Below are 15,183 nucleotides of genomic sequence, written 5' to 3'. Positions count from 1 at the left end.
GCTAAAAATGGCTGACTGTGAGCTTATAGATATAAGCATTAAGCTTGGTAGCCAGTGAATATCAGAAGGTTTAGCGATTGGTTTTGACAAGCATTCAACATTTATCTGAATCTTTCCAGTATCAAATCGGGCATGAAGTCTTGTGAGGAAAACCTGTTCTCACAAGGCTTTTGATCCTCCTGTTTCCAGACTGATGGGAACTCCTGAAAAGCTTTCCCGCTTCTGCTCCTCTTCCCTTCTTAACCCCTGGTCCCTTTATCACTCTGAGTTGATCTTCCTTCATTATGAGTACCGTGACAAAGATTTAGTTTACGTGACAATTTGAGGAAGAGTTGTTCAAACTTGTCATCTTCAGCTTTAAAATAGATTTGAATCAGAAAGAAGACTAAAAATATTTGATTCAGAAGATTGAGAACTGAATGCTTTAGACTGGTATTTATTTCAACCAAATATTCACAGGTCCTTTGCACGATGCCTCTTTGCCCATTTTCATTAAAAGGGGGGAAAGAATAATTCCTTTCTGAAACGTTTCTGGTTTTATTTCTTTACTGTTATTATCTCAGGGTGGTATGCCTCTGCTTTAGTTTTGTTTTTAAGCTAACTGGGACTACAACTCCTTTCTCAGAAGAACGGAAAACATTGTTAAATCTTATTAAAATGAAAATCATAACTAAATTCACAACTGAAGTTAGTTTACTTAGTTGATAGCCCCTAGCAGTTATCTTTACCTAGTCTACAAACTAATAACCAATATTTTTCTTTCAAATAACTAGGCTGAAAGAACATAGTCAAGAAGACTAGTCAGGGAAAGAGGTCAATAATGAGGAGACAGAGAGTGATTTAGAAATTGGGGGATGACTGCGCCGAGGTATCATCTCTTCCAGAAACTGGGCTGATCAGTCATTTAGATTCTGCTTTCATGCATGTTCATTTTTTTATTATTTTTCTCCCCAGGTCTTCTGACTTGAGAACTTCCTCTCTCACCATGCTTTCTCTTCACTTCCTCTCTGCTTCCCTCCCATTCTTTCTTCCCTCAGGTACTTTTAAAACCATTTTCAAAGCTGAAATTGCAAATGAGATTTTTGCATCCTGAATGACAATGAAGGGCTCTGTTTGAATAGTTGAATGCTTCAATGGCAGATATTTGACTGAGTTCCCTAAAGCCCAAAGCCTATGAAACCATCCATGATCTGAATGGAACCAATTACTGCTGCTGCTCCCAGCCCAGTCTCTCCTTGGAAGGTTCCTTTGTTTTTTAAAGCCCAAATCAATGCAGACTTATTGTAGACAGGCCATTTTATCTTTTTCTTTGTAAAAAGAATTTTCCTGCAAGACTGGTTACAGAAGTTATAGACCAGATACATCATCTTCCAATACGGGAATGTGAAATATTCAGCCAGTTGAATCGCTGCAACCTACTTAATTTTCACAAAGGCACTTTGCATCCATCTTTTATTGGATGTATTGGTCTGATGTGGTAATTTCTTGTGTGCCTGCTCACTTAGTATGAAAATATGATGTGTACAAATTGCAAAATTGGTTTGCAGACCTTGCCATTTAACCCTTTCCATGAGAGCCAATAGCTTTTAGTTGAGCACACGTGGAAATGTTTGGATTGTTGTCATGGATTGTTGTCTGACTGATCATGCTAGTAGTATTTCTGTACATACTTGATGCTGATGGCTCAGGGGACAACTCGAATGTGTGTGTCCAGAACTGTGAGGAAAGTATATTGATGGTCTGGATGTTCCGTTGGAATCAGATGGCTCAAAAGCATTGGGGTTTCAGTGAGGTCCTAATACAGAAGTCTTCTCCTTGTGCTTCCTGCAGTACAATGTAATCTGAAATGCTAAGCATCTGAGATACATTTACTGTGATTATCAGCTGATATGTACTGTTGCTGTATCTCTGTTAACTTCAAGACTTTTTCCTCAGAGTTTGTGTGGTAGCTGCAGGAAGCAAGGATGATCAACAAGTACAAGATTTAAACCCAGTTCAAGAAGTTAATTTAAGCCTGGTTTAAGATTTTTGACCTTTAATCACAGTTACAGTAATAGTTGCATAGGATTTGTTTTCTCCAGAGAAGATATAATTATATGCTAACTCTAATTGAGATACCTTACTGGAAAATGATTGGATTTGTTTTAGGAAGAATTAAATAATTTCCAGACACTTAATCTAGAACATTCTATTTTAATAAAACAAACAAAAAAGCATAAAAGGGGGTTCTTCTTGGTTGATGACCTTAACTAGCCTTGATTGCAGTTGAAGCCTGGTCATGCTTGATTTTTCAGACTTGAAAAGTAGCATTCTGACTGATTTCCTGTACTCTGTGTGGAAGTTATCATATAGTCTTGTTTCTCCAGTTCGACAGATTGTTTAATTTAGGTTTCAGTCAAGTTCTTCCCTGAGCAGCAAAACTGCTGAACCCTGCTTTCATGCAAAATTGTGTCCTGCCTTCCCCTCTCTTCCTTGAACCTAGCTCAGGACTGTGATTACACTGCCTAGTTGGTTGGCTGTTGCTAAAAAAGGTTCTATACCCGCTGAAAGCTGGTCCCTTGCCTTTCGGTGCCACAGAAGAACAAATGAAAGACTTAAACTCTTTTAGTCTGCAGCTGCTGTTGTTGTTTTAAATAAACTGAAACATACAGAAACTTGCTTGAGACTGCTTTAAATAAAATGGAAATTTGTCAAGGGCTGCCAGAGTTATGTAGATGAGTAAAGGTGGTAGAAAGGTATGAGAAGATGGTATATTTATTCTATGTGGTATAGCATCGTATCTCTTAAGCCCCAAACAGGTTTTGGGCTACAAAATGGGAAACAAAGTAATTCTGAAAGAGCTGCCTAAACAAATCTGTCATGAACTTCTCCAAAATGCTCTCAAATGAATACTTACGCATTTCTACTAGTCGCTAGCTCTCTTCTAAACAAAGAGATTAAAGTATTGTCATTTTTTAACAGAACTTCACTCCCAATAGAAGCAGACTTCTTTCTTGCTTTTTTTTTTTCCTCCCTCAAGACATTTGTACTTCTCTCTTTAATTTTTCTTTAATAGCATCAGATGCTATTTTCCACTGAAACAGCTTCCCTGGTTACCCACATCTTTTTCTTAAGGGCAACCATGAGCAGCTAGTCCCTGCCCAATATTGGTCTCACCTCTCCTACTTTCCCTTCAGGGCTTCAGTCTCTCCTGGCTGATATCCCAGCAGAAATAGGATGCAGGGAACTAAGCCCTTGCATGGTGGGTTTCACTGTGCTTCAGATGCGACTCTGGTTTTCTCAAGAATTAGAATGAGGGGCCTTATACAATGCTTTGGGAGTGCATTTTGGTCCATTCTGTACAGCTTTAGAAACATCTCCAGACAGATATTCTTCCCTGTCCAGATGTGTTGCTGAGCTTTCTGCACATGTTCATCCCAATGTCTTTTTGGGGGACATCCTTTCTCGGGTGTCATTACAGTGCATGAGACTGAGCGTCGGCAGCATAGCAATGTCTGGTCCTATAAAGCAACTTAAAAAAAAAAAAAATTGTCCTGTGAAGACCCCCAAATGAGGAGTGATCCTGTTTGGTAACACGCTGGGGATTCTGCAGGTTGAGATTCCTTATTGCTTTGTTGTGTTTGCTTTTCATCTTACAGCTTAAATTCAGAGTTGCCCTAATGCTGTTATGCATTTCACAATATTGATTTCTTTTTTTAGCTGTCTTCATTTAATAATTTTTCCTTTTTTCTTTTCTTTTCCTTTTTAGTCCAACCTTCGCATCATAGATGTGAAGAAAGAATAGATGCAGAAATTGGTTTTAGTTTGAGAGACTGTAATTTACTCTTTCGCTACAGGGGGAAAAATTGTGTTGCCACAGAAAGAGAAACACATGAAAGGCCAAATAATATCTGGAGCTGTGTAAGCACTGGGAAATGTAGATATACACATTTTTTTTTCTTTCAGTTTTGCACAGAATCTTTGTCAATTATTTGATGCGCTCGCCTGTCTGGGCTGTGACCTTCCAGAAGGGCCCCCTCCTCCAGTCCCCCCGCACGACTTGTCAACACATTAGTCATATACAACTCAGCTGATGCCAAACGGACGCAGTTCAGCCAACTATTGAGCGGCAGGATATTCTGCTGCCTTCTTCTATTGGTCTCGGGTTTTTTTTTTCCCCACCGCGGAGACTCGGCGGTGCTCCGGGGCTGCGGAGGGCTGGGGTCGAGGCTGCCCTCCGCCGCGCCGGGAGGCAGGGGAGGTGGGCAGCGGGATCGCTGCCATCCGAGCGGCAGGAGAGGGAAGATGTGCCCGCCCGCCCTCCCGCCCGCCGCCGGGCCGCAGGGAGGTGTGTGAGGAGCCGCGGCTGGCGGCGGCTCGGGGCTGGCCGCCGCCGGGGATGCTCCTGTGCTTGCGCCGGAGGATTTTGTCACCTGTGGCCCTGCCCCCGCCGACCTGCGGGCGCCTCCCCGAGCCGAGGACGCACCTGGGCGCCGCCGCCGCGCACCCGCCTCCCGCCCCCGCCGCCGGCTGCCTCTTCCCCCGCCCGAGAGCCGGGCGGCGAGTGTCGGCGGAGCCGCGGGGCTGCAGGCGGGGCTGAGCGCTCGCTGGGCGGACGAGCGGCCCCGCAGGCTCCCACCGAGCGGCCACCGCCGGCAGCCGAGGGAGGGCGGGAGGCGGCGGCGGCCGGACCCGCTGCGCGCTGCCTGGCAGCTCCGGCCCGGCCGTGGGCGCGGCGGGCGAGGGCGAGCCCGGAGCGGCGAGCGGGGGAGCGGCGGGGGCATGTGGATGTTGGCCGTCGCCTTGCTCCACAGCATCTCCCATGGTGAGCGCTGCCGGGCCCCCCACCTCGGGGCTCCCATCCCTTCTTTCCCTTCTTCCCATCCCTCCCAGCCGGCCGGGAAGGGGAGCGGGGTCGCGGTTGTGCCTTTTGTGTTTAAAGCGTCGCGCTGGCGGTCGGCAGCCGTGAGGAGGAGAAGGGCGAAATTGCTCTGTAATCATTTAAACTAGCTTACCTAGCAAAGTGACAGCCCGTAACCCAGCCGCGTTACCGTCTGCCTGCCTCGCTCGGAATAAGACGGTGCCCAGGGAGACAGGGGGAGAGGGGCTTTTTCTTTCTCTCTTAGCTGGAAAAGTATAGAATTTTGCGAAGTGCCGTGCAAATCCGCCTGAGTACACGGGGATAATTTGAAGGGCTTTCATCCTGAGCGTTTGCAGGGAGATATTGCTGCCTCTTAACGTTGGTTTTTGTTTTTTTTTTCACCTTTTTTTTCACCGTGCTTTCACCTAACAATTCTTTTTTTTTTTTTTTTTAATATATGTTTAAGAAGTAATATTTTGAAACTACTTCCCTTTCATCATTTCGCTGTAAAGGTACCTGCTCTGTATTTTTTTTTTCTCACTCATTTATGTAAAAATATGCACGGATAAGCATTACATCATCTGAAAATGTTGAAGACTCTTTCAGTCAATTATAAAGTTAGGAAAGGGAAATTAGAGTGAAGGTAGAATAAGGGTAAACCCGTTCTCTGTTTTTTTTTTTTTTTTTTTTTTTTCTCTCTCCATTCTGCAAACTCTCTGATTGACAAACATTTATTGTAGTTTCTGGATTTTTTTTTAATAGTGAATGGAGGTATTTTGGAACACCTAGATATATGTGATTGAAAACCATGTCATATGTGAAAATATGGTTAAATTATATAACTTTTATTAAAATGAATATTAGCATTGCAGTTTCAAGGACAGAAAGCAAATTCTGCTGTAGTTTGGGATTCTAGCTATTCTATTACCTTGCCTCCTCCTTAGATCTGACAACATAGCATTGCTTGTAATGCGTTACATCTGGACAGCTAAATAAGAAACATTAAATGCACGATTCTCAAAATAGGCAAAGCAGATATAATAGGGCAGTGTTTCCCATATTGAATGGATGTGAGAGAAGCACAGGGCAAAGTGTAAGATTTTCGTGGAAGATACAAATAATTGAACACCTAACAGAGGGTGAGGAATGAATGCTGGATGAGGGTGCCTTCACATCTACTTAAGTATACGCTGGATGAGAAAATACATTGACAGGCATGGCCAGTCCAGTGCGAATAGCCAGATAGATCATAAATTAGGAGATGAATCTTAAGTGTGTGTTTAGTGCTATCTTAAAGTGTTTTCACCTTCTCAGTGCCAGAGAACGGAAAGTTATTGAAAAACCCCAAACTGTAAACTTCAAAATTTTGCATTTCTTCTAGTAGTAAGACAACTGCAACAAGTTCTAACATTAAGAAATTATATATTTTTTAATTTATTTATTTATTTATTTATTTTTGACAGGCAGCACTGTGCCTTTCTCTCTGTCCTCTTCAGCCAGACACCTTGCAGGGAGAGACTTGCTGTTAATAAGACAGACAAAGTCAGCCTGAAAGTATATGCTCTTACTGGTGCTATTCATTTAAAACTGGATTTGTGTAGGAAAGAACTCTGTTTCTGTCCAGAAATCTTATACCTCTTGAAAAAAGAAGCAGCATCTATTTTGGTCTACTGTACTGATGCTATAAATTTTATGTTCTAAGCTACTTAGTCCCCCTTCCAGGTGTTTTTGAAGAACAGAGTAATTTTTGCTTTATGAGGTTGAAATACTATGAAAATCACTTTCATTTATTCATGGATCTATGAAATCAGTAGCAATTTCACTTTCAGTATCCGCGTGTTTTTGTAGCACAAGCATGAATTTGTATCACAAATATTTTTCTAGTTTTAATAGGGTAACATATAAATGACAGACACATCTGCATAGATTCTATACTGCCACACAGCAACATTTGTGAATCCGGACTACTAAAATAAAATGTTTTTGTCTGATAATATTTTAAGATGAAAGCATTATAGAAATAGGCAATGGGTGGTTCAATGATTCTTTGCAACTTAAGAAGTATTTTTGGTTTTGACATCATACTTGATGTCAAAATGCATATGCATTTAGTATCTTTTTAAAGGAAATTTTTGAAAATGGCACCTACCTTCGTGTTAAGACTGAACAACTTGGTTTTGTTTATTAGTAACACTTATTTGGACTATCTTATCAGAGTCAAGAGTCAGAGAATAATATTTATAAAGGACTTCAGATTTTAAGGCAGTGTCGTATCAAATATGTATCTCTCTGAAAGAAATGACTGCATATATAAATAGATATGTCACGTATACATTTATTTTTATTATTCTATCTATAACTATAGCTGAGCTCCATTGTGCGAGAGGCAGTATTCTTTTATGACTATATCTGGGGGGTGTGGGGAAGGTTGTTGAAGGTTGTTTGGCTTCTGCCATTGCCTTTTCTGAATCACTTATAGAACCATACTGTATTTACTTAAAGCACAAGCACACGTATGAGTGTTTTTAAATTGTTACATCTCATTCTAATTTTAACTTTAAAATGTATGAGATGGCTCATGTTTATGTTCCTTTTTTGTTGTTGTTTTGGGGGATTTTGTGTGTTGTGGGTGTTTTTTTTTTCTTTTGGAGGGGAGAAATAGCTTAAAAAATAAACCTGCACATTATGGGTTAAATCCTGTAGTTGTCGTCTTAGGCTAAAATTTCTGTTGAAGATAATGGAAACCATCTGAATAACAATAGCAAGGTTGGCCCCCGTATTTCCCTACAGTCACTCAGCACAAATACATTTTGTCAAATTGGATATGAGCAGTGTCGCTGGGTAGGCTTTATGTTTGTGAAATAGCTTCCTTCTGGGGACAATAAAATACTGACATGCTGTTACATCCAATTAGTATTTCTGATGCCTGAAACAAAACCTTCCTAAATACCTGGTTGAAGTTTCCAGACTTTGTAAAGGCTTTAAACTCTCATTGCTGTGAGTTTCTTAAAAATGCAGGTAACTATGAACCATAAATGCATTGCAGCCTCAGTAAGTGCGTGGGACGATATAGACACCAGTGAGAGCTATGCAGCTGAATTCGCCACTTTGAAAGCCTGAGTCATGCAGTTACAATCCTGAGCAATACTTCCAGTTACCTTTAGGGTTACTATATCTGCACTGCCTTCCATGTTACTATACCTAAGTATTCCAGAAGCAAGCATGTAAATTTGCCAGCGAATGTCTTCTGTAGCTTGGTTGTAATCAGCAAAGGGGGCATTTCACTAGTTAGAGAGAGAGGAGGAAGGAAAAGGTAGGGTAGACTGCGCGGGGAGGATGGCCTCCTTCAAAATCCTGACTCTGTATTGTAATTACCGTGATAAAGTTACTTCAGAATTAGGATGCCGTTTTCAGCAATGAGTACCTTTTGGTATCGTTTAATCCCTGGGATAGGTATACTGAACCCATTTGCTTCTCTCTGGCTGCATTTCTTATGTGCCTGTTGTCCATAGATGTTCTGCTGAAATCAATGGAGCATCAGGAGGCACCCAGTACAGTACAAATGACACTAAAAATAAATTTCTATTAAAATGATTTCCTGTTTGATTCCTTTCCCTGCACCCCATATCTATCAACATGGGTTTTAGCAGCATGTTAGAAGACTGAGAAGGAGCATACTGAACTGAGAGCAGGGGTTAGGCTGGAGCGTGAGTAGTGACAGTGACGGTGGTACTAATGACACTCTCCAAAGAAAATGGTGACTCTCAGTGTTGGGGATGAAACGTTCGAGGAAAAGAGCAAACGGCTCCCTTTGTAGAAACATGCTGTAATATGTGCATAGCCTGTCTGGAATTGTGTAACGAAATCCTTACCTTAGAAAGTTTAATGCATGTGCAGAAAGCATTCAGCTTGGTATGAGTTTGTGGATGGCACGGTACAGCTGATGGTGTTTTTAATCTGGTGTGACTCAAGCTATGAATAGCTATTAATTAATCACCAAATGCCAAACAGAGGAAAAAACCTGTTTTAGCGAGGCAGTCAGAGTACGTCAGAAATACCTATTTCCATTTCAAAATAAGTGTTTCTCCTCAGCTCGGGGTGCGTGGATCCCCAGGTTTTGGGGTTTTTTCACCCGCTGGGGTTTTGTCACTCGGGAGTGGGCAGCGTGCTGTGCCGCTGCCTGCGCGGCGGCGGGGAGCCGGTGGCACACGACACTAGTGGGCAGCAAACCACACGCCTCTGGCAACGCTTCTGCAAAGCCGTGGGAACAGACGGTGCCCGAAGGGAGGCATTTTGTCCCCGTTTTCCTATCCGTGGGTCACTAAACTTTTTAACTGGTGGACGCCGCATCGTCTTTCTGTAGCGCTGAACAGCAGACGTGTGTGACAATGAAGGTGTTTTTGGTAGCGGTTTAAAGTGAAGTTGATTTGTCATGAGCGGTAAAAGCAAACCCACAAACCCTGTTAAATAGCTTGCAGCTCTGTGCTGTGATTTCAGTGGCATCTCTTCACCGCTGCTGTGTCTGGAAAAGTTAAGAAGTTGGTTTTAATTTTTTTTGTTCTTGAGTAAACTGTTTTCATGGAATATACCGATAAATTGAATCATTTGGGAAAATATTGTGAGCTTTTGTGTAGCTCATCCAGAAAGTTCCTCCAGCTCATGAGCTATGCAAGGCTCTGTCACAGGAGCAACTGGGCTCAGGTTGGACCTCGACTTTTTCTGTCTTCACCTGGATGAGTGTCTTAACAAATATGCTCCTCTCTCAGGTGTGGGGGTGGTTTGGGGTGGGGAAATAAGCTCCTTTACCAATTTAATAAACATTGACGTGATAAAAAAAGCAATCTTTGGGGGAGCAGGGTGTCAGGGTAGTGGATTGAGGAACAAAATAGATGGAGCTCTTTCCTTTCCCCTTAAAGCTTACTCTAGTTAACAAGTTAAGATGTGGGTAGGATCAAGGCCTGTTTGAATATACCACTCATTTAGCCTTTGATTTTAATTGGAGCATGCCATTTATCAGTCTCCCAGTCTAGGACTCTCTCAGATTTCCAGTGGGAAAGACACTAATTCCAGCTTTCACTTTAAAAGCTGGAGAAGGGCAGAAAAAACATTATATTAAACTTAATTATTCTAAGGTATGATTATTTCATATTTTTTTTTTAAATGTTATTTCTTTTGAGATATTGAAACTCTGAAAGTACTAAAAAAATCCATTTAAGCAATACGGGTCTGTAGATCAGAATACTTAATTATGTCAAGGTGAGTGTGTAGGCGTATGCAGTTGAAATTACTTGTTTCACAATATCGTATGAGGTATTTCACAATCCTTTTTGATCAGCACTTCCTTTTCCTTTAACCTGCTATGAGATCAATGAAATTAAGATTTCAAATTATGTTATCCTTCAGAAGAAACCCTGTTTTCTCAGTCTTCGCCTCCCTGTCTCTTAAAAGCATTCTGTCAAACAATTGGCATTTTCAAAAATAAAATGAATGAGAGGTATTTCATAAGAGCCTTTCACTGCACAATATTTTAGAGTACTGAAGAGAACCTCTTTAAGAACAAGCCACAGATTCCTCAGGTACTTGTTAGCGCGGTGGGCTTTTCTTGCCATTGCTTTTCTTTTTATACTGCCATTCACTAATAAATTCTTATTACCTCATAAGTATTTTTTTTCCATTAGGGCACTGAATTACTCATCAGAAAATGAGAAACTACAGTATATCAATATATACCTTTCATAATGGAGTGGGCAACAAATGTTATGATACATACTGAGGAAAGAAAGAAAGGCAGGCAAAAGGATGGACAGACAGGATGACAGAGATTAACAAGTCTTCCCAGCATCCCTATTTAAGCTATTTTTACTTAGAAGGCAGGGAGTAAGATTTAAGAGTGAGCCAGCAATCCTATTTATAGAAAGCCATTTTTAAATGCAAAGGCTTTGAGAAAGAGAGTCACCTCCATACTAAACACCAGCCTCCCTGGAGCTTCCTAGTAATTGAGGGAGAGAGCAGCCTGGCGACCCGAGCTGAATCGCTGATGTGCCTCTGCCGAAGCTTCCAGAAGGACAAACCCTGCACGAGCACAGGAGCATGGGCCACGGGGCAGCCCGAGAGCACGTCTGAAAATAGCACCCTAGTACATATTGATGTGGCAGATAAAGACACGTACAAGGGCCACCTGAGAAATTTTTTGCCTGCTTAACATTCAAAGCCTCTACGTGCACACCACCGTGTGAGCTGAAGACCACACGTGGCTTGTGTGGCTCTTAATCTAGTATGTCAGGGATAACAGTTCCTTCAGAGATTTTAAAATACATATATATATATTTATACACTCACATATATGTGAATCTATATAGCTTGTAATTGTTTAAAAGCTACTGTGTATGGAAAATGTAGCACTTGCTTTGCTGTCCAAGTGCACTGATGCTCTTTTCTTTCAATTAATTACACAGTAATCCCATGCAGAAGATTTGTGGCTTAAGATTTAGGCTAAAAATTATTCTTAGTAACTTTCTGTCATCTAAAGTATTTTTTTTGAGTAAATTTTGTGGAGCCCTCCAATGTTTTAGGAGTACCAGAAACATGATTCTTGAAAGGACCAGAGATCTTTCAATACAACTAGAATATAATTACGATGCACTGTAGCTGCAAATAGTTGCCTATCTACATAATCTACTCACAATGATTCTATAGACAAGATTGTAGGGTTTCTCTGTCTATATAAATACCTGTTGGCGTGAAATCCTCCCATGTCGTTTTGCAAATGAGTGGATTATGCTAAGCCTGCATGCTAAGGGTGTTTTTGTCTCAGAATTCCTGAGTGGCAGCCCTCTATGGTCCCAGTTTATAGGTGCCTCCAAATTAAGGGACTTGATGGGAATGTTTGTTTTCAGTTCTGTTCTTTAGAAGCATCTGCATGATAATATGTTGTTGTTCACTACAGTTTCCTAGTGGTTTAGTAGTTAGTATGAAGTTCAAACACCAAATGTTTAGTCTTTGACATATGATTCTTGTTCAAGCTGACAGAGAAGGCTATCTGGGATACTGAAATGTGCCGACTTGGAGAAACCCATATATTGTTGTTACAGTGTGTACTGGACTGCACAAATCACACGGTAGGATTTGAGTGCACCGAAATGCTACTGGATTGCTTTTTTCCAGACCGTGGAAAAGTAATGCATAAAACGTAAGCTCTGGCTCTTGCGAAATTCTCTTGCATGATTTTTCTATCAGAAATCATTGTGTGTTGGGTTTTTTTGTTTGGATTTTTTTGTTGTTGTTTTTGTTTTGATTTACAGTATTACCTTCTGAAGCATTTGGGGGTTTCTGTGGGAAGGTTGTTGTTTGGAATTTTGATCAGGAAAATATTGTGAATACATAGAGTCAGTCTCTTGAAAACTAAAAGGTGAGCATGTGACATGCTGTTAGACCACTTCTTGCTTGAACTAAGGAAAGAGGAAGTCCTTGATGAAGTTCTTTTTGTTATGGAAAGTAGATTCTGATGTCCCTGGAATGGAATCTTAGTGGAAAAGATGTCATTCAAGCAAACCAGGCTTTAGATGGACCTCAGTTTAAACAGAAAGGCCTTCTATGGTTCATCACCCAGAAGGTCCTGCATGTGCTGCACGTTCTCCAGATGAGTCTTTTCCTCACATTAGGTGGCTTTTCTGTGGGACAGTTTAAACACCAGTTCATGTGTTATTTCTAGACAGGTCGACCATAGTTTGGGTTGCAACTGCAGTTGTAAATCATAAAGCAAGGCATTTGTTATGTTGTGATGTGAAAAAGGTAATTTGGGAGACTGTCATTGAAGTATGAGTTGTCTAGATATGTCTGTAGACTTTAATATAGAGGTTTTTTGGCATGGTAAAATGATTCCCAAATGTCTAGAGTAATAATTTGCATTATACTCATTCATGCTTTTATCTGTGTACATTTAGGAAGCTTTCCTTTGTGCCTTTCTTCCTAGTTTTGTTGTGTGACCTGAAGGTTTCTCTTCCACCATGACAGCTTTTTCCACAGCCCTGTGGGGTTCCACACCCCTCAATGGGGTGTAGGGGTTCTAGAAACCAGATTTTTATTATTGTGGGGGAAAAGAGGAGAAGCACAGACAGTAAGGTTCATCTCGCTAAGGGACTTGAGTGATGGGTGATGCTTGCCATGTTTTTTTTGTTGTGTCAACAGTGACTGGAGCTTTTTGTTCTCAGCATTTTATAAATATAGATTTTAAAAAATACAAAATGGATGCTTAGGGGAGAGGGAGGGAAGGGGGTATGAAGAGGATTTTTAGTGGGGGAGGAAACAGGGTGAGCTTGAAATGACATCGGTATCCAGACAGCATTGCAAAGTATGATAAGAAGAGGAAGGGCACTCAAAGAGCAGGAAGCCCTGTGGGACAGCAGGAGGACAGTCTCTGAAGGCCACGTCTGAGCTGGACAGCTTATGGCGGGAGGCTCTGAAGTCTCAGCTTCCATTTGCAGTGGGGAAGGCAAGGTTGAGCCTGTTCCCTTGTGCACACGAGCCGTGGGCGGGGAACAAAGCAGCGTGTGGCTTTAGGACTCCCCGGCGCTGGTCCCTGTGACTCCATCTTGGCTGCTGGTCTGTGCCAGGGAGGAAGCATGGATCCTGCTGTGCCTTGTGACGGGGAGCTCAGATTCACAACTGCCCTTGTCCTTCGCTTGCCTGTATTCAGATTTTTCTTTCATTTGTGTCTGTTCATGCTATTTCATCTGTGATACAGGCTTAATTTGAGGCCTACAACCCCACCTCTCTCTCCACCTTATTCTTACAGTTATTTATATTTATTTTGGTAGCAAAAGTATTTCTCCTGTCCCTAAAAGCTTTTTACCTGAGGCGACAAATGGATTTTGGGGAGTGAGGGGGATAAAGGACAGAAAGCAATCCTATGAATGTCAGCGTGGCTGTAGGGTAGGATGCGTGAGTCCCTTGTTTGCGTGAAGAAGGAAGGAGCTGAGCTCCTTTCATTGGGCAGGAGGGAGATAATTAATCCTCAGAAAAAGAGGCTGAGCTGCCAGGCTTTCAGGGAAGCCATGATTTGCTGTTTGGGAGCTAGACCTGGCAGGTTTGGTGCAATGGGGCTTGCTCAGCATGTGCACCTGGACCCCCAGCCTTGCTCCTGGGGTCCTCTCTGGATGCGGTCTCCTGAGAGCACTGCTGGGTGGAGGAGGATGTCTCCAACGCACCAGAGAGCAGCTCTTTGCCTCTACAACAAATTGCAGAGCTGCTTGCTTAGCAAGTCCTGAGGAAGACCGTACAGATATGGTGGGAACACAGCCTGGAGTAGGGAATATGGAGATTTTTTTTATTTATTTTTATTTTTCCTTCTTCCCCGTGGAAGAAAGGGAGGCGTAGGTTTTAGCTTTTGTATCCTGGTCTAGAGTACCTGTCCAAACTCCTTCCTTTCTTTACTGTTTTTTGCCTTTAGCTGGTGTGTTTATGCTTGAGAAGGAGCAGTGTGACTTCAGAGACATGTGACTGTCCTGTTAAAGTGCTACATGTGCTCAAGCTGTGTTTGTTTCACTAGTGACAGAGCTAGAGGCCTTTTTGAATGTCTTAACTGGTGGCACACGTGAAGGTAATGCAGAGGAAAAGAAATGCCTGTCTGAAGATGCTATAGCTACAGCAGTTCAGTGCATATTTATTACGTTCAAAAGTTAGTTCCTGGTGGATAAAAGCAATTACAGTATTCCTACCACATCTCAAAATGCATTTCTATAGAAGAGAAGAATGCTGATTTTCAGTAATTACAAAAGGAGCTAATGAATTTAAAACATTTTCCACTGCTAAAGAATGGTTGTCCGACTGCTACTTAATTTCAAGAAGTTTTGAGAACTCTTTGGATCAGTACATTGTGTTTCTGTCTGGGCTATTTCAAAGATAACAGCCTTGTTTGCTCACTATGTAACGCAGTTACTTTTCTTCCCACATCGTCCCTGCTGCTTTCAGTCCCTGGTGTGGACACACATTGGAATAATTGGAGTAGGTGGTTACGGTTGGTAAAGCATCTTAGCTGTGGCATTTCCTAAGGCTTTTGGCTTTGTGCTCAGAGAATTTTATTTTAAATAAGTAGCATGTATTAAATAGCTAGCAAGTGAAAAATGAAGGCATTATGACACAGCACAGAGCTTGTACTCTTATAGGGTTAGAAAGTGGAAGATATGGGGAGCTGCACTTCTGATACCAGCAGGAGATGCTGCCATTTGGCTCAGGACTGCTGCCCTCTCAGAGGGCAGGAAGAGAATAGAGATTTAGGGATGGGTGTGGGGAGATGGTGGTGGTTGTCGTGTGTTCCAGACGATCTCTGACTACGCTGCAGTCTC

The 15,183-nt window shown here is 41.9% G+C and overlaps 1 protein-coding gene across 5 annotated transcripts in view; it reads left to right on the top strand.

Moving 5' to 3' along the window:
* The first annotated feature begins 972 nt into the window (after positions 1–972).
* Positions 973–15,183, top strand: part of DSCAM (DS cell adhesion molecule) — a 466,019-nt gene continuing 451,808 nt past the window's right edge. For 4 of the 5 annotated variants that reach the window (XM_074602331.1, XM_074602353.1, XM_074602364.1 and 1 more), the window contains exon 1: positions 973–1,037. In XM_074602331.1, the coding sequence (XP_074458432.1) occupies positions 986–1,037 (52 nt within the window). In that variant the 5' untranslated portion in view covers positions 973–985. Of the gene's footprint in view, positions 1,038–4,346; positions 4,805–15,183 lie in introns of those variants that run through there. The other variant, XM_074602342.1, reaches the window with a different exon arrangement.

Source organism: Larus michahellis, chromosome 1 (genome assembly GCF_964199755.1).
Source record: "Larus michahellis chromosome 1, bLarMic1.1, whole genome shotgun sequence".
NCBI lineage: Eukaryota > Metazoa > Chordata > Aves > Charadriiformes > Laridae > Larus > Larus michahellis.
This window is presented reverse-complemented; position numbering and strand designations above follow the sequence as displayed.